Source organism: Canis lupus, chromosome 6 (genome assembly GCF_003254725.2).
Source record: "Canis lupus dingo isolate Sandy chromosome 6, ASM325472v2, whole genome shotgun sequence".
Lineage (NCBI taxonomy): Eukaryota > Metazoa > Chordata > Mammalia > Carnivora > Canidae > Canis > Canis lupus.
In genome coordinates this window covers 49,710,666-49,730,157 of record NC_064248.1, presented here as the reverse complement: position 1 = coordinate 49,730,157, position 19,492 = coordinate 49,710,666, and the positions used below count along the sequence as shown (strand labels likewise).

General features: G+C 39.3%; 1 protein-coding gene across 2 annotated transcripts in view; it reads left to right on the top strand.

The window, feature by feature from the left end:
* Window positions 1-4: 4 nt before the first annotated feature.
* Window positions 5-19,492, top strand: part of MFSD14A (major facilitator superfamily domain containing 14A) — a 39,279-nt gene continuing 19,791 nt past the window's right edge. Inside the window, exons 1-4 of one of the 2 annotated variants that reach the window (XM_025417511.3) lie at window positions 5-258; window positions 14,225-14,320; window positions 18,226-18,288; window positions 19,065-19,192. In XM_025417511.3, the coding sequence (XP_025273296.1) occupies window positions 175-258; window positions 14,225-14,320; window positions 18,226-18,288; window positions 19,065-19,192 (371 nt within the window). In that variant the 5' untranslated portion in view covers window positions 5-174. Of the gene's footprint in view, window positions 259-750; window positions 915-14,224; window positions 14,321-18,225; window positions 18,289-19,064; window positions 19,193-19,492 lie in introns of those variants that run through there. The other variant, XM_025417512.3, reaches the window with a different exon arrangement.

Here is a 19,492-nt window from a genome sequence, read left to right as displayed (position 1 = left end):
GGCTCCTCCGCCGATCGCACGATGTGACGCGCCGCCGGAGGCAGGCCGGGCCCTCAAGATGGCGGCGGGCGCCCCGAGCGGCTCGGCCCGGCAGTAGCGGCGGGACGGCACTCGCCGCTGGGGCCGGCCGCCCCGGGAGTGGCTGCAGCAGCGCCAGGAGTCGAGGATGGTAAAATGACCCAGGGAAAGAAGAAGAAACGGGCCGCGAACCGCAGTATCATGCTGGCCAAGAAGATCATCATTAAGGACGGAGGCACGGTGAGCTGGGGTGCCGCGCCGGGCAGCGTCCCTCGGGGCCCCCATCCGGTCTCCCCCCAGCGCCGCCGCCGCCGCCGCCGCCGCGCGTGCCCCCGCCCCCCCCCCCCCCCCCGGCGGTGCCGGCGTCCCAGCCTCCGGGGCCCGCTCGCCTCTGCTCCGCGGCTTTCCTCCCGCGCCCGGCCTGCGGCCTCCGGGGCCCGGCCTCCTGGGAAGCCGCTTGCCTCTCCCGCACCTGCCGGCCCCCCGCCGCTACCCCCCGGGCCCCGGGCCCCACGTGCGCCCCCGCGGCGGCCTGCGTCGCGCCCGGCCGCCCCTCGCGCCGCAGCCTCGCCCTCGCCCGCGCCGCGCCGCGCGGGGAGCAGCCCCCGGCCTCCCATATGCTGCCGCCCGGGTGGCCTCTGGCACGGCGCCCCGCGGGGCCCCGAGCGCCGTCGCTCTGCTCTGGCGCCGCGTTCGGTCAGCGCTCGAGCGGCGGCCGGTGCGGGCGACGCGCTCCCGCGGGGGCTTCCCCCCACCTCGCGGGGCCTGAGGCGTCACGGAGGACGCCGGGGCCTAGTGTCCACAGAGCGGTAACCACCTCGTTCATTTTACGATAAAGGATGCTACGTCGAATTACCACGGCCTGAGGATGCGGAGACGCTTTGAAAGGAAGACAGGTAGAGGGCAGGAAAAAATTGTGCTTTTTAGAAACAGTTGTCATCACAATAAACTTTATGCAGTGTGCTGTCGCTAGCCAGCAGGGGACGTAGGGCTTTTAATTGAACATTGAACGCGCCTATACTTTTTTTTTTTATGCTGAAATTTCTCCGTTGCTACACTCTCCCGTCTTTGTTGCGTTCCTGGATATCACGTTCTGAAATAGAATGCAAAGGTAGAATACGTATTTCACTTTCCTGAGAAGTGTGCAGAAACGATTCCCTTTAATCCCATATTAGTGTTTATTTCCAACATTATGTAGTTGGGAGCCCGGAACGACTGCTAGCGTACTGCTAATTACGTACAGTCATTAGGCCACCACTGAGCATTTCCCCGAATTCATTTGAAATAGATGACAACTTTTTTTTTTTTTTTTTGACATTTCAGAATAGCGTCCCAGTCAATAAACTAAAATTTAGAAAGCTTGGGACATACGAAGCAACTTCAGAATACACTTTTAGCGAACTGTAAATTTAATTAGATATCATAGCTTTGACATGTAGTGAGAAAAACTTTCAAGTCCTTAGATCATTTTGTTGTGCTTTGATTAATTAGCACATTACTTTGATTAATTCAGTTACGAGTAGTCAGGCCCTTTTGATGAAGTTGGTCAGAACCAAGATGTGGGGGGAGAAACAGCATGAAAGAATACTGGTTGTCCTTGTTAACCATAGGGACCTGATATTTTAAATTCTACATAAAATCTACAAAATAGAAGCAACTAAAGGATTGCATTTTATAAAAGCAAATGAATTTTAAGATCAGTATTTGCAAAAGATTTAGAATGGAGCTCCGACCAAGAAACACACCTTCCTTTTTCGTGCGGTAAAGTTCAATTTTGTTACCTCTTTGGAGTTTCGTTTGATTCACTTTATAGCAGATGCTTTCATCCACATGCTGTGAGATTTGGAAGAGATTTTTATTATTTATCTTGTTGTTCAAGTTGTGGTGAATTCATTGCTTGCTTTTGGAGACAAAACACAGTTTTTACACCAAGTTTTTAAGAGGGGACATAGAATAAATGAAACCTTTATTGAGAACTGTGGGCTTGTGAGTATTATTATTTATCATCTTTATACACTTGGGTTGCACTTTCCATTCTAAAAGCAGTGGACACCTCTTTAGAATAGAAACTTTGTTTATGCATCTTTGAATCTTATAGGGCCTGAGTTTAAAAGTGTGTTCTTTAAAAAAAAGTATGTGCTAGTGCATTCCTAAATTTTTTGTTGTAATTGTGTTTATTCCTAAATTGTTTAAAATATATATATATATATATGGGATATTTATATTTCTAGCAGTGCCAGGGTAATTTTTTACAGTGTTTGTATTTTAACCTTCTCTAGCTGTAATGAAAAAAAGTGTATTATAGTTGTAGAAATTTTTAAAATGGCACCTGCTTTTCTACCTCTCTCCTTGTAATTGGTCAGACTGCCCTTACGAACATTTTTTAAGAAAGGGAATAAAATTGCCATTTGGCATTGCATTTTGTGTGTGTGTTTAAGTTCCACTGGTGGTGGATTCATTCAGAGTCAGGTGTCTGAGGCTATATCGTCACACTTGACAGTCTCTGATTAGTATTTTGGGTCCTTGGCCAATGATACTGACTTGATCCTTTCCGTTTTCTTTAGTTCATGAAGTTATTTTGCTTCATCTTTCTGCTAATGACATCTTTGTAAGCCGTATTAGCCAAGTTACCAATTGTGAACCCTTCTAAATGAACCTGGTTAATCGTTGTTACTAAATGTTTTTCTTTTCTTGAAATTGTATTTGAATATGCTTGAAACTAATAACACTGCCCATTTGAGTTGTACACAGTTAAGGGAAATCGCATGAAAGGGTGTGATTCTGTATCAGGAGTTTTAAACCTGGGTCTGTACACCCTGAAGTTGTTTGCACAATTTTCTTTGACTATCCATTTTTTGAGAGATTCCCCAAAGAGTCCATAACTCCCAAAAGTTTAAGAATAGTTCTATTGGGGGGGGGGAGAACATGCCTACCAACTACAGAATAGTTCCACAGATTAAATTCAGTAGGTGTATATTTAATTGTTTACTGTATACCATTTTACTGATGAAAGTGATTGTAGCATTATTGGTGAATTTGCTTTTTGAAGCATCCTTATGTAGAAAGGCAGGTTTTGGTTACAAATTTTAATGAGTGTGGCATTTTTTTGTATCTCATTCAGTGCAGACCTTTGAAGATGGTTGAGTTAAAAGTGCATTCTGACACTTTAGAATGCTTCCAATTTTGTTAAATTCTTACCACGGGGGGGGGGGGGGGGGGGGGGGGGGCAGCCCTGGTGGCTCAGCGGTTGAGCGTCTGCCTTTAGCCCAGGGCGTGATCCTGGAGACCTGGGATCAAGTCCCACGTCGGACTCCCTGCATGGAGCCTGCTTCTCTCTCTGCCTGTGTCTCTGCCTCTCTCTCTCTCTCTCTTTTTTTGTGTGTGTCTCTCATGAATAAATAAATAAAATCTTTAAAAAAAATAAAAATAAATTAAAAAAATAAACATTCTTGTTAGAGGCTAAGAGCTAAAGAGTTACATAGATGAGGTATTTATTTGTGTTATCAAAAATAGAACTTTTTTTTTTTTAAAGAATTTATTCATTCATGAAAGACACACAGAGAGAGGCAGACACAGGCAGAGGGAAAAGCAGGCTCCCCACAGGGAACCCCACGTGGGACTCGATCCCGGGTCTCCAGGATCACACCCTGAGCTGAAGGCAGACACTCAACTGCTGAGCCACCCAGGTGTCCCAAATATAGAACTTCTTTTTCTTTTAAGATTGATTGATTCATGAGAGACACAGAGAGAGGAGGCAGAGACATAGGCAGAGGGAGAAGTTGGCTCCATGCAGGGAGCCCGACGTGGGACTCGATCCCAGGTCTCCAGGATCATGCCCTGGTCCGAAGGCAGGCGCTAAACCACTGAGCCACCGGGGCTGCCCTAAATATAGAACTTTTAAATGACTTTTTGAAGTTTGCTTATTTTTTATATGATCTTTGTTTTGTTACTACAGTTGAAGGACTGCATCTCTGACAAAGTGAAAAATGTCCAATTCTTTCACAAATAAATTGGTAAAATGACTAAAGATTTGATAGACAGATGGCAAATGTGAGTTGCTTTGTTGGAAGTACCTGAAAAAAAGTAGAATTGGTATTTGCAAAATGAAATATACCCGAAAAAGCAGAGCACCAGATTTTTATTCCTGTATTTTGGATTTTAAGGACATAAGTAGGAGTCAGTAACCCTTTCAAAAGTCTGGACCCAAGCTCTGATCCTTTGCATCCTTCACCTATAAAGACTGGCAGTGGCAGCCGCAGGACAGCTCTTAGTGCCAAGAGCTGCTAAATAATTTGCCTGTGGCTGTTAGCATATGAGCCGGGAGGAGGGCTGCAGTGCCTTCAAAAAGCAAGTGTCCTTTGAAGTCACTAGCCCAGCCTAGAAACATCAGGATGTCTATATACTGTCTGTGGCAAGTGTGTGGCAGACGGTCCTGTGAGTGACTGACCTCCTTACCTCCATCGTATGGTTCAGCATCTGCTTTAGTTTAGTATGTTTGAGGATAAATTAGTAAGCTTTTTTTTTTTTTTAAGATTATATACCCAGTTCATCCTAATGTAGTTTGAAGACCTGCCTCCCAATAATCATAGCATCTGCTGGAATTTATGAATAGTTGATCTGTAACCCATGTACAGCTACCAAAGTTTGAAGTTTAAAAAGAATAGCTTTCCCCAGATAGCATTCTGACAGGTATTTATGAATTAAGGTTTTCTATTATTTAAAGTCCAACTTGTCTTTTAGCATTATTTTGACTTTGACAGTTTCAGCCAGGGTATATCAAGATCCCTGAAATGGTTTTGTCTCTTTCAGGGCCAGATGAAGTAGTAGCTTATTTTACATAATGGATCTATTTTATCAATAATGTGTAAACACAATTATGAATTCTACTACATGAAATACTTTTCCTTCTTAGGGAGTCTCTTTGTAAAACAAGGAGTGGTAGGTAATACTTCATTAAGCTGTATAAATTGGGACGCCTGTGTGGTTCGTGGTTAGTGGCTGCCTTGGCTGCCTTTGGCTCAGGGTGTGATCCCAGAGTCCCCACATGGGGTCCCCGCAGGGAGCCTGCTTCTCCCTCTGCCTGTGCCTCTGCCTCTCTCTGTGTCTCTGATGAATACATAAATAGAATCTCTTTTAAAAGCTATATGAATTGAATAATTAGAGTTTACACCAAGTTTAGGCTCCATTCTACACATTGGTGACAGTTTGATTTTTGTATTGATGGTGGTTTTTTGTTTTTTATTTTATTTTACCTTGTTAGTTCAGTTTGTAGTCATTTGAACCATGTAACCCATTAGGTGTTCTTGGGGCTAAGCACTTAATGTAATGATGGCTTAACTTGATTTAAGTTACATCTTTTCCTCCTGAGAATGGAGCGGGATGGGATAGATGGTCATGTTGCTTAATCTTTTTAAAATTTACCACAAAGTGGGGATCCTGGTTGGCTTAGTTGGTGGGGTGTGCAACTCTTGATCTTGGGGTTGTAAGGTCAAGCCCCACACTGGGTGTAGAGATGACTTTAAAAAAAATTTACCCCAAGGTAATACAATCTTAAGCTCTAGAGTTTTTTTAAGAGTAAAACTTGATCTCATCATATTTTTGTTGAGTAAGTTTAAGAAGTGTGTTTAATTTCTGTTTAGGACCGATCCAACCAATACATCTTCACTTCTGTGATAATACAAATATTAAATATCTGTCTTTAAAATTGATACATAGCATATTAGTAAAATCTGAAGTCTCACTGCAAATTAAGCCAAAATGGCTTAATTAGTAAAGTAGTGTTGCAACATGTTCACAGTGATTCATACTTCCAGGAAATTGAGGATCGGTTTTGTTTTCTTTTTGCTCTACAAAAGTAATGTATCTTGCTTTGCTTGATTAAAGTCAGAAAATAAGAAAAACACTGAGTTTGTGACAAAGGATATCAGATACTAGCAGTCAAGTCTTGTATTTCTTCTAGTTATACTGTAATGTGTTAGGATCCATGAAAGTGGCTTTGTAGTTACACTATTTTTTTAATGTTCTTTTATGAAAAGCTACAATTCTTAGATGCCGTAACTAAGCAGCATCTTTGTCTTTTTTGTGTGTAAGACTTTCATATTGTCATATTTCAGCTTTGTTGTGTATGGTTCAGAGAAAATTCAGTGTTTCTTTCTGGAGGCTATAATTTGCCCTCATTTTTGATTGATAACTTAAATTCTAAGTTCAAAATTATTCTCTCTTATACCTTATTTTGGTTCTTTTTTCTTTTTTAATTTTTCCCAACTTTTATTTTGAGAATCTTCAAAACTATAAAAAAGTTGCAAAAAATACCATAATGTGTATTCATTTGCCCATCCCATAGATTAACAATCACAAATTAACATTTTGCCACATTTTTTCCTTTCTCTCATTTTTTTCTGAATCATTGAGTTAGTTGTAGACATCAAGACACTTTACCCCTTAAACATGGAGAATTTATGACCTGAGAAAAAGGATATTCTCCCCATAACTACAGTAGTATCACCACATTCAGAAAAATGTAACAATATAATACTACTAGGTAATATTTTGGCTATAATAACATTTCTCTAATTGTCCCAATAAACTCCTGTATATTTGTCCTTTTTTTGAATACAGAATTTAATCATTACATTTAGTTGCCATGTCTCTTCAGTGTAAAATAACTTTTTTGCTGTTTTTTAGGATATTGTTTTTTATGATATTTTTAATAGTCTAGGCCAGTTGTTTTAAAGAATGAGCCTCAGTTTAGCTTGCTCTCATTGTTTACTGACATCATAAATTCTGTTTAATAAATGGGATTATAGGGTAGCCCCGGTGGCTCAGCGGTTTAGTGCCACCTTCGGCCCAGGGCGTGATCCTGGAGACCTGGGATTGAGTCCCAGGTCAGGCTCCCCGCATGGAGCCTGCTTCTCCCTCTGCCTGTGTCTCTGCCTCTCTCTCTCTTTCTCTCTCTGTGTCTCTCACGAGTAAATAAATAAAATCTTAAAAAAAAAAAAAGAAGAAGAAATGGGATTATAATGCCCAGTTATAGGTAGAATTACTTCTAGACTTGGCTAACAATCTACATAAGCCCCTGGTTCACACCGATAAGTATACAACATAAGTTATTAAAGTCAGCATCCTGCATAATAACTGCTGAATTCATAAATCCATATTGATTGGGCAATTATAGACTCAAAATTTGGGAGCTAGACAAGGCTTTAGGTAATACTTCATCTCTCACTGCTGAGAGAGGTAAAGTGACTAACTTAATTTCGCTAGCAGCTTAGTAACTGCGTGATTAGGGCTCTCAAATCAATCCATGGTCACGAAATACCTCTTATATACCAGGCATTGTGCTACACGTTGAATACAAAAATGAAAAAAAAAACTGGATCCCTACAATTAAAAGAGTGACAGTCTGTGGCAGTGTATTCAGTATAACCCAACCAGTGCAACCAGCCTAACTCCAGAGTTGGGCTCTGGAGTTGCCTGGATAGACTCCATTCCATCTCTTGTTTGCTGCATTAGACTGTAAAATGGAGATGCTAGCGTCCAACTGGAAAGGTTGTTAGGAAGAGTAAATAAGATTTTGAATGTAAACCACTAAAAGTTTTCAGTGGTACTCTTTCATTATGATTTTAATCTAGCGTATCTGTGACCTAAATATGGGCTACAGGGATATGGTAGCCAACAGTGAGATATTGAATCATAGAGGAGGGTATTAATAGGCGACATTGCTAGATTAATTCATAAATATGCTCTTCTAACCGTGTTTATTTTTTTTTAAAGATTTATTTGAGAGAGAGAGAGCGCGGGCAAGAGAGAGAGAGAGAGAGAGAGAGAGAAGGAGCCAGGGGGAGGGGCAAAGGGAGTGGGAAAAGCAGGCTCCTTGATGAGCAGGGAGTCCACCATGGGGCTCAGGACTCTGGAATCATGACCTGGGCAGATGGATGGTGGATGCTTAACCAACTGAGCCACCCAGGCGCCCATTAACAGTATTTAAATACAGTATTTACACTGAATACCTATAGTGATAGAAGGGATTTACAGAGTAATTCATTCAAGTTCCACAAACATTCATTAAGCACGTAAGTGTTACGCATTTACCAGATGCGCCAGATCATAGAATAATAAAGCATAGGGTCTGTCTCAGAGAGCATGAGCTTGAAAAAGGTAAGTTTAGGGTAAATAAAATGAAACAGGTACTTACTTTACTTAGCAAAATACAAATTTGTGGAAGCTATTTTGTGTTACAGACTATAAGAATAAGTAAATAGATTTTAAAAGGCTTGGCCAAAAGCCTAGATGATGAAACCATACTTTGTTACTAATGGAAAGTATGATTTGGAAAATGAGAATTAGATTGGAGGGTAGAAGTGAGATTAAAGGATATCGTCCCTGACTTCTGAGGTTGAAGTTAGAGGTGACTGCCATAAAACCTTCTCTCTATAGGAGAGAAATTACTCAGCTGAATGGAGGACTTTTGGTATGGTAATTATTATGGTTGTAGGTGACATATCTTGGCATTTGGGGTTGGGTATGTAGCAGTTTATGTTCAGATTTGTCTTCTTTTGTACCTCTGAATTCTCTTGAGCATCCTCAAATGCTATCTGTTGATATATATATAATATTATGATCTGAACTCTCTACGCTTGATGCTGTATAAACTACTCACTGGTCAGATATCTGCCGCTACTTGTCTATGAACCTTCCCCTGGTCTTTCTGCCCAGGCCATGACCCTAATATTCTTTGATTGCCCTGGAGTTTTGCTTGTGGATAGAGAGTCCATTAAAACCACTAGCCCTTGTGTCAAAAGTCCTGCCTAGAAGAATTTATAATTTTAAATCAGTAAAATATTTTTAAATTTTGTCAATTTTATTAAGATCTTGTATTACTTTTTTTTTTTTTAAGCCCCCAAGTTCGGGGCTTGAACTCAAGATTTGAGCTGAGATCAAGAGTTGGACACTTAACTGACTGAGCCGCCCAGATGCCCCCAAGATCTCGTGCTACTTTTGAATTTATTCAAAACAAAAGAGATAAATATGGATATAATACAGCTCTCAAAATTGCTAGTACTTTAGTACACCCACCTAAACCCCCCACCTAAACCCCCCTCCTTGCTTTAAAAATATGTATGGGGCACCTGGGTGGCTCAGTGGTGGAGTGTTGTGATCCCAGGACCCTGGGATCAAGTCCCACATCAGGCTCCCTGCGTGGAGCCTGCTTCTCCCTCTGCCTGTGTCTGCCTCTCCTTCTGTGTCTCTCATAAATACATGAATAAAAACTTAAAAAAAAAATGTTTACAGGGGAGCCTGGATGGCTCAGTTGGTTGAGCATCCAGCTGTTGGTTTCAGGCCCAGGTCGTGATCTCATGGGTTGTGGGATGGAGTCCCAAGTCTAGTTCCCCTTGAGGAGCCTCCCTCAGTGGGAAGTCACCTTGGAGATTCTTTCTTTCTGCCCCTCCCCCCACTTGTGTGCATGCTCATGTGCACGCTCTCTCGCTCACTCCATCTCTAAGATAATTTTTTAAAAGATTTTATTTATTTATTCGTGAGAGACACAGAGAGAGGCAGAGGGAGAAGCAGGCTTCCTGCAGGGAGCCAGTGCAAGACTGGATCCCAGGACCAGGATCATGCTCTGAGTCGAAGAAGGTAAAAGTGCAACCTCTGAGCCACTCAGGCATCCCTAAGATAAATAAATCTTAAAACACACACACACACACACACACACACACACAAACACACACACACTTTTTCCTCCCAATTTTGGGAAATAATGAGAGAATGGCTCAGAAGGTACAGTATGTCTAATTGCCTTTTTCCATTTTAGTTTTTGTCTCTTTAAAAATATTTTATTTATTATTCATGAGAGAGACACAGAGAGAATCAGAAACACAGGCTGAGGGAGAAGCAGGCTCCATGCAGGGAGCCTGACGTGGGACTCCATCCTAGGTCTCCACCCTGGGCCAAAGGCAGCGCTAAACCACTGAGCCACCTGGGCTGTCCCAGTTTTTCTCTTAAATAAGCAAACATTTTGCTAATATTTAAAGTATAAGCACGCATGTTAAAAAAGATTTAGAGAATTCAGAACAACATAATTTTACATCCCTTAAAATTGCTACTTAATTAACATTGAAGTGAGTTTTTGTTTTTTTTCATAGTTGAAGTTATTCTACATGTATACCTTTATATCTTGCTTTTATTTTTGTTAATTTGACATTGCCATAAACATTTTCAATATCATTAAGGATGATCCATAAACAGTTTTTGGCTGTATATTATTCTATCTGATTTAAAGGTTGGACATTTAGATTTACATATTTCCTACTATAAGTGATGCTGTCATGAACATCTTTATGGTAGAACTTTTTCTGAATGTTTGGTTATTCCCATAGGATAGAATGTTATTAGCTATTTTTAAAATTATTTTTATTATTTTTGTGGTGTCTTAGTGCTTTTGTATTGGTTTTTATGAATGTTTTATGAATGCTTTTTATGAATAGATAGTAATCTATTTCTTCCGTATCTTCCTCAATTTGTTGCCTTCAAGTTCAGTTGTACATGTTTTTCTCAAACCAGTATGCCTAAAATGAATTAATCTTTTGTTTTTTTTCCCTTTCCTCACTGCCTGGTTGACTAAATGAGACACAGAAATCTTTCCATCTTTGATCTTCCCTTAATGTTCTCTGCTACATCTAGTCAGTCACTGAGTCCTTTGAATCATCCTCTTAAGTGTTTTTTGAATTCATTCACCTTCTTCATCCCTACTACTTACTATCTTATCCCAATTACTGTTACTTCCCCCTCCCCACCCCAAGCCTGTCTTCTGGTCTTCCTCCCATCCTTTCAGAGTCTTTGCCACATTGCCGTGTAAGTTATTGTTCCAAAAAGACAATCCTATAATGTGATGTTACTCTCTGGCTTCAGATGTTTCAGGTACCCTGGCATGTGCAAGTAGAGGCCTGCATGTAACTTTTTTTTTAAGATTTTATTTATTTATGAGAGACACAGAGAAGCAGGCTCTATGCAGGGACTCCAGGATCACGCCCTGAGCCAAAGGCAGACTCTTTAACTGCTGAGCCACTCCGGCATCCCTGGCCTGCATGTAATGTAAGAGGCCTATTTCAAGTCGCCTTTTCAGTTTCACCTGTCCTCATCTCGCAGCCTCCTCTTTTACTGCTCTCCTCCTTAGACCTCAGATACTGAAAGAAGCTACAGTGTTTCCTGTCTTCTGGTCTTTGCCTATGCTGTTCCTTTACCTCAGACACTCTTGGCCATCATACCCTCCACTGACATCCTCCTCTTACCACACACACACACACACACACACAGGACAATCCAACATTTTTCCTACTGGACTTCAAGGTCTCAGGTAATACCCACCTACCTCCCTGAGAAGCCTTCCCTGACAGTCGCCTCAAGTAATTGAGTGTTCTTCACGAAAGCAGCCACTTTTAACACATTGTTTCCTTCCAGTTTTTTGCTCTGTGTGTATGTTTATATCCATTGCTATATGATTATTATCTCTTTGCAGTATTTCCCAAATAGTTTTATAAGGAATTCAAATGGCCATGAGATACCGTCTCTTATATGAAAGAAGGATTCCATCAATTTGGAACTCATACTGTGTCTTCTTGGAAATTCATAATGTAAATTAGTATGTTAAATGTCCAGAGAAGTTCTACTAGACATTTCACTGAGTGCTGAGTATATGCCGCAGTGAACAAAACCAGTTTGGACCTTACTAACTCTTACGGATTTGTTTGACCTTATCTTAATTAAATTAACTATACCTGCTCTATTTGGTACTGGACATCACCCCTTCCTTCCTAAAACTGATCCTTTGTCATCTGTAACACTGTGTCCTCTTAAGTGTCCTGATAGTTCTCTGATTCATTTCTTCGTTATTTTCTTCCTGGTTCATTTTCCTCAGCCTACTACTTAAATATTGATGTTTCTTGGAGTCCGGTCTTAGCACACTGCTCTTTTCCCATTTCCTCTTCTCCCTATAATTTCACCCATTCCGGTGGTTTCAGACATCATCATGCTGACTCATTGCTATTAGTCAACTCACTATTGCTTTAGTCAGTCCTCAGAAAACAATAGAAATGTCTCAAGTACAAGGGGCAGTGTCTTAGGACCTAAAAAACCTCAGCTCAGTCTCTTGGGGGAAAAAAGAACTGTGACACTACGAGGTTCCGCTACGACAACCAAGCTAAAAACTTGGAAGTCATTCTTCACTCTCCCTCCAAGATTTATCAAGTGCTGCCACTTTCACATCCAATATACTTATATCCATCCCCTTCCCTCCTCTGTTTCATACCATTATCATCACTTGTTGGATTGATTGAAATAGCCTTCTTTTAGATGCAGTTTGCTCCTTGGTTTCAGATTTTAGGAAATCATCATGGTATACTGAAAAATGCAGGTCCAATCACACCATTCACTTGCATGAAACCCTTCAGTGCTTCAGTGTCTCACTAGAGTAATGATGAGAAACTTCTTAACAAAGTTTAGAGGCTACCTCCCTTCTTCCTTCCTTTTTTTTACTCCATGATTATTACTTTGTTCTCCATCAGCCTTAAACTGTCATGACACTTCTCTATGTCATTACGGTTTTCTCTGGTGAGATTGTCCACACTACTTCCTTTTCTTGCAATACCCTTTCCTTGCCTCCTTACTTGCATGTATCTTTATTGCATTTGCACAGAAGCAGATAGTGTATTGAGGTTTCTTCCTCTCTAGACTCTGAATTTCTTGAGATCAGAAGTGTCTTTTACTGGTTTCTGTAGTCCCGCATCCCTGGTATTTAGTAGGTACCCTGTAAATGTTTGAATGAATGAGATCTTGAACAAATTCATTCCCAGCCGTAGTCCTTCACCTCTTGTGTGGCCCACTCTCTACTCCACCTCTGTTGTCTTAGGTTCTGAAGGTTGGGAGAGTTTTCCATTTTTTAAAAATAATGATGGGGACACCCATCAGTGGTTCAGCGGTTAAGCATCTGCCTTCGGCTCAGGACGTGATCCCGGAATTTTGGGGATCAAGTTCCGCATCAGGCTTCCTGTATGGAGCTTGCTTTTCCCTCTGCCTGTGTCTCTGCCTCTCTCGCTGTGTCTCTCATGAATAAATAAATAAAATCTTTAAAAAAAAGAATATCAATGCCTTAATGAACTCACAGACTTCTTAAGAAAATAAAATAAAATGATGCATTATGACAATATTAAAAATGATGTGGCATCATTTTAGTGTATAGAGAAACCCAAACACCTAATGGTTTCCACATAAGACTATTGGATATGCTTTATATTTTATGTATGATGTTATAATATGTACTGATTAAATTTGTCTTTTTATTATAGAAACTTATTGGAGACTTAATGTTTATAGGCCATTTGCTTTTCCATCAATTTAATCTTGCCCTTAGAATATGAAATTCAACAACTGAAGTAATTCTGAAAACATCGCTAGTGACAGTATAAACTTAATTTTGTGTTTTTCTTTCTTGTGTATATCAAATCCCAGATCTCTAATGTACTCCTTTGGAGACTGTTCTGCTTTTGAGCCATGTTAATATCTGCTATGATTCTTGCCACAAGCTTCATCTATATTTTGGGGTTAGTGCAGTATACTTACTGCCTCCTGACTGTTAACTTTCCTCAATTTTGCCCCCTTCTCATCCATCCGCTACACCTTTGCCAGAATGGTCTTTCTTAAAACTTTCATCTGATTACTTGAATCTTACTTAACATCTTTTAGTGGCTCCCCATCACCTTCAGAATTAAATATACACTCCTCAACATGGAAGTGTCCCTGTGTCTGTGTGCCTCTTGCTCATCTCTGGAACTCCCGGTATGCAGCCCATGTTCTGGTTTTACTAAACTACAAGAGTCCTAAAACACCTGCTCTCAAGCCTCACAGCCTTTGTGCAGCCTTGACCTCTCTTGTTTGCTTTCCCACTCCCCCACCCTTGTCTGACTCCTTTTCATCCTTTTAACCTTCCTCCTGAAAGTCTGATACTCCCATCTCTACCGTGGACTCTGTGTAACACCACTGCACACCATGCTTATGTGATGTATTTACCTTGAGGCCAGGGACAGCAAGTGTTCAGCTGTTTGACATAGTGCCATTATGTATATGGTATCAATAAATAAATATTAACTTGCTATAATTGTTAGTAATTCTGGAATACACTATTAACATTCTTAAAAATCTGTTTTTATAGCCTCAAGGAATAGGTTCTCCTAGTGTCTACCATGCGGTTATCGTCATCTTTTTGGAGTTTTTTGCTTGGGGATTATTGACAGCCCCCACCTTGGTGGTAAGTAATCTTTTCACTTATTTATTATGGTCTTAATCTCTTTTTGTTCAATTTCTGGGAAGGGGAAAGATGGTCCTTTTCCCTTTCCCTGGTTAATTCTTGCAGAAAATATTGTCAGCTCTTGAGTACTATATTTTATTTTATTTTATTTTATTTTATTTTATTTTATTTATTTATTTTATTATTTTATTTTATTTTTTTATTTTATTTTATTTTATTTTATTTTATTTTATTTTATTTTATTTTATTTATTCATGAAAGAGAGAGAGAGAGAGAGAGAGGCAGAGACACAGGCAGAGGGAGAAGCAGGCTCCATGCAGAGAGCCTGATGTGGGACTTGATCCCGGGACTCCAGGATCACGCCCTGGGCCGAAGGCGGCGCTAAACCGCTGAGCCACCCGGGCTGCCCAAAAGCTGTGTTTTATATGGAGGCCCTACCCAGGGGAGGATGGTGAAGTCTCCACCAACAAGGGAATTTACATTAACAACGAGGAAGAATTTTATGCTGCCAAGTATTTTTTAAGGACTGAAGTCTAATATTTTGAGAGACTATATGTTTGATTCATAGTGGATATTCAATCAGTGATGATTGATTAACATATTAGATAAAGAAAATTAATAATAGATTTAAGGCTCTATAATGCTTAAGAAGTGGCTTAACTTTTTTGACTTACGGTTTTGGAAAAACTAGGCCATATGGTTCTGGCTGCTTAGATGCAGTCTTATGTTATGGAGCAAGACCTTAGACTCATTCTCCAGCATCTCTTCCATGTAAATAAATGGCTTAGCAGCCTTTGCTACAGAGATAGTCCTGAGGCATTTCATATTTTAAGGACTTTATACTCCCAAAGGTTTTAAAGCTCCATAAATTTTAAGACCTATAAAATTTCTTGGAAAATGTTACATCTTTTCCTTTTTTTTTTTGTTCCATCTTTTCCTATTCAGCTCTAAAGTCTAGTGCTAAAAGGATTCTCACAGATCAAAAATCTTTACATTTGTATTGATATATTTGTCTCTGTGTTAAATTTTTATAAAAAAATCAAACAGATGGGGATCCCTGGGTGGTGCAGCGGTTTAGCGCCTGCCTTTGGCCCAGGGCACGATCCTGGAGACCCAGGATCGAATCCCACGTCGGGCTCCCGGTGCATGGAGCCTGCTTCTGTCTCTGCCTCTCTCTCTCTCTCTCTCTCTGTGTGACTATCATAAATAAATAAAAATTAAAAAAAAATTTTAAAAATCAAACAGATGATTGTTTATCTTAACTATACTCCTTTTGGGGGTTGTGAAGTTTTTTATTTTTTAACATTAGCTAGATTGCATAATGGTTTTGTTCTATTTTCACAATGAAAGCAGTATTATCAGATAATTATGAGTATTTACTTAATGAAGGCACCAATGAAGTTAAGGATTTATTAAATCAAGGTATAGTGGATATAGTGCCTGTCCTTAATTGAAATATAATTGAAAGGAAATATATATTAAATACATGAAAAACTGAAAAAATACTAGCTAAGTAGCTCAGTATATGATAAAAGAAATTTCACAAACCCTATGTGACTCTCCAAGTGCTATAATCTCTTCCTATAGGCCCTTACAAGAAATAATTGATTGCTTTGGACAGGAAAGTTTGGTGATAGTGAAGCAACTTGGAAGGTTTGGAGGTTGGCTAGAGAGAGAAGATAAGGAGATCAAACATTCAAAATGGAGAGATGTCCTGTATAAAAGTGTGACTATCGGAAAGCATGGGGATATTTAAAACAGTGAAGAGACCAGATTGTTGGAATGTAAGGTAGCTTTGCAAAGTGAATCATTAGCAGTAAGAACTAGCAATTTCTAAAACTTTTTTAACACATTTTTTTTTTTTTGTTGTTCCTAAAAAGATTTGGCCCTTAGTAATTATTGGAAGAAGACTGGATTTGATTTGTTGCAAAAGGTTTTGAGATGCTACTTTAAGGAGTTTAAACTTTCCTTTAATCTTTTCCTTTAAGTGGAAGAACTGGGAAACTATGGCCAGAGTAAATCCTGTTAGTAGCCTGTTTTTCATAATATAAAATCCTGTTAGTAGACTGTTTTTCATAAATAATGTTTTATTTGGGACACAGCCATGGCCATTCATTTACATATGGTCTTTGGCTGTTTTTGTTGAATTGAATACTTGTGACAGAGACTGTATAGCCTACAAAGCTATAAAAAGATATTTGCTGTTTGGTTCTTTACAGAAAGTTTGCAGATCCCTTCTTTAGATCCATGGCCTTTATTTAAGTAATAACAGTGTTTCTCAGCCTCAGCACTGTTGACAGTTTGGGCCAGATGATTATTTGTTGTGAGCGGCTGACCTATTTATAGGTTATTTAGCAACATCCCTGATCTTCCTATGAGAGGTAGCTCCCCCTACGCACACACCAAGTTTTGACAATAAAAAATGTATTCAGACGGGCAGCCCTGGTGGCGCAGCGGTTTAGCGCCGCCTGCAGCCCAGGGCATGATCCTGGAGACCCTGGATGGAGTCCCACGTCAGGCTCTCTGCATGGAGCCTGCTTCTCCCTCTGCCTGTGTCTCTGCCTCTCTCTGTCTCTGTCTCTGTCTCTATGAATGAATAAATAAAATCTTTTAAAAAAATGTATTCAGACCTTCAGTTGAGAATTACATAGTGTATATCATATAAAGAAACAAAATAAATGAACATCATGAATGTTTTATTTTTCCCATGTTAATGATTTTCTGTGACTAAACATTTCATTTCTAATTTTCTTTATTTTTACATGTGAGTTAATTTTTGTTAAATTTCTAGTTTTGGGCAGAAGAAGAGTAATGGAAAAAAAGGGAGCACTGTAATCCTAAAGGTTTTTCTTACAAGATGTCAGAAACTACACTCAGCATAGTTTTTCTTCCTAAAGAGATATCCCAACTTTCTTATTCCCCATATTGCCATTGTCTCTTGTTTTTATTGAGAAACGGCATAGTAGAACGGAGGAAGGTAGTGGCTTTTAAGTCAAGTAAGAACTCAGTTACCTCATCTGTAGAGTGGTATTTTATCTAACCCATAATGTTGTTAGAATGAAATAAAAGTATATATAAAGCCTTTGACACATAGGCTGCTTCTTATTTTTTCAGTAACTTTTCCTTCCCATTTGCTTTTCATTCAACTAGTGGCTTCCCTGTAATTCACTTGCTGCCGTTGAACAAATTGGTGCCATGTGGTTTGAGACCAGGTCTTAAAAGAACTTGTTAACACATTTTCTAGAAAGATTCACTTTGTGAGAATTAAAATTTCCCTAGTCTCCCAGTCTCCTATCTTAGATAAAATACACTTGTCTGTAAAGGATCTAGTCATCAGGTACATGTGGCAAACAGTGAAGATGCCTCATAGTAATTAAAAACATGGACTTTCAAGCCCAACTTTCTGTGTTCAATTTCATTTTTGCCACATACTAACTATGTAATAATGTACAAGACATTTTATTCATGAGAAACACAGAGAGAGAGAGGCAGAGAACAGGCAGAAGGAGAAGCAGGCTCTCCACAGGGAGCCCGATATGGGACTCCATCCTGGGACTCCAGGATCATGCACTGACCTGAAGTCAGACGTGCTCAACCACTGAGCCACCAGATGTCCCATGCACAAGACTTTTAATCTCTGTCTATAAGAGCATTCTTATAGGGTCATTCAGAGGAATAAAAGGAAATAATATCTGTAAAGTGCCCAATTTAGTGCCTTGTGACATCATAAATGCCAAGTAAATGTTTGGTATTATTAGTATTTACTCATTTGCATAGCATCATACAAATCTGAAAAGTTATAGGAGATAAAATCATATGAAGGGATGTTTTAAAATGTAAATATATGAATTTTATTGAGACTAAAATGTGGTATGAGATTTTTAGTTATTTATTTATTTTTTTAGGTATTACATGAAACTTTTCCTAAGCATACATTTCTGATGAATGGCTTGATTCAAGGCGTAAAGGTAGGATTGGCGATATATATGCACACGTACACACACACATACACTTTCATATGTATAATTCTGCTGGTATATTAAGTTAATTAATGGAACATTTCACTGTTAATTTTTTACAATCTGGATATATCTTGAGGGATTACTCAAAACTTTTAAAATGAACTAGGGTTTCAATATGATTTTTTTTTATTAAAAAAGTTATTTACCCGTATTCGTTGGTCATCTAAATATAGTTTGACTCAAATATAGCCAACAATGTATAATGTTAAACCACATCATAACAGATTTCCCCCCTGATTATGTCTTGGCGTTTTTATTTCGGAGATTGAATACTTTTATCAACTAACAATAAAAATATAGATTGAGAGAAAAGAACTATTTTAAAAAAAAATACATAGATATAAAACTATATGGTAAAGTCTTGATTATTCTACATACTCTTTACTCTTGATTCCGTTTAACCAACAAGGTTTATAAATAGGTAATTAGCCTGTGGATATAAAAACAGATCATTAACATGCATCTTTCTAGCATTGCTAATGTAGAATTATTGTGATTGAGAATTCATTAGAGCATTCATATGAACATGCAGCCAGAGCCTTGCAGGTGATTCTAGACAATCTTGAGAAAGCTTTAAATTATATATAGACAAAGGAGTTATCTAGTTTGATGATATTATACTTATGTTAGAAATAAACTTTTAAAAAATTATTCTATGATAGTGATTTCTTTTCGGCTCATTGGTATTGATTGTATACATTTTTTTCATTTACTTTTTTTAGGGTTTGTTGTCATTCCTCAGTGCCCCACTTATTGGTGCTCTTTCTGATGTTTGGGGCCGGAAGTCCTTCTTGCTGCTAACAGTATTTTTCACATGTGCCCCAATTCCTTTAATGAAGATCAGCCCATGGTAAGTGCATAATTAGATCATAACAAATAACGTTCTGTTCATTGTTTTCTGAATATTCCTTTATTTCTATCACCTTTTTACCATCTTACCTATGTAGGTAACTTTATTAACTTTATTCTTCCAATATAATTTGACACAGATAAGAGGGCCCTTAAAAATATAGTGGCTGTGGGATCCTGGGGTGGCTCAGCGGTTTAGCGCCTGCCTTTGGCCCAGGGCATGATCCTGGAGACCTGGGATCGAGTCCCACATCAGGCTCCCGGCATGGAGCCTGCTTCTCCCTCTGCCTGTGTCTCTGCC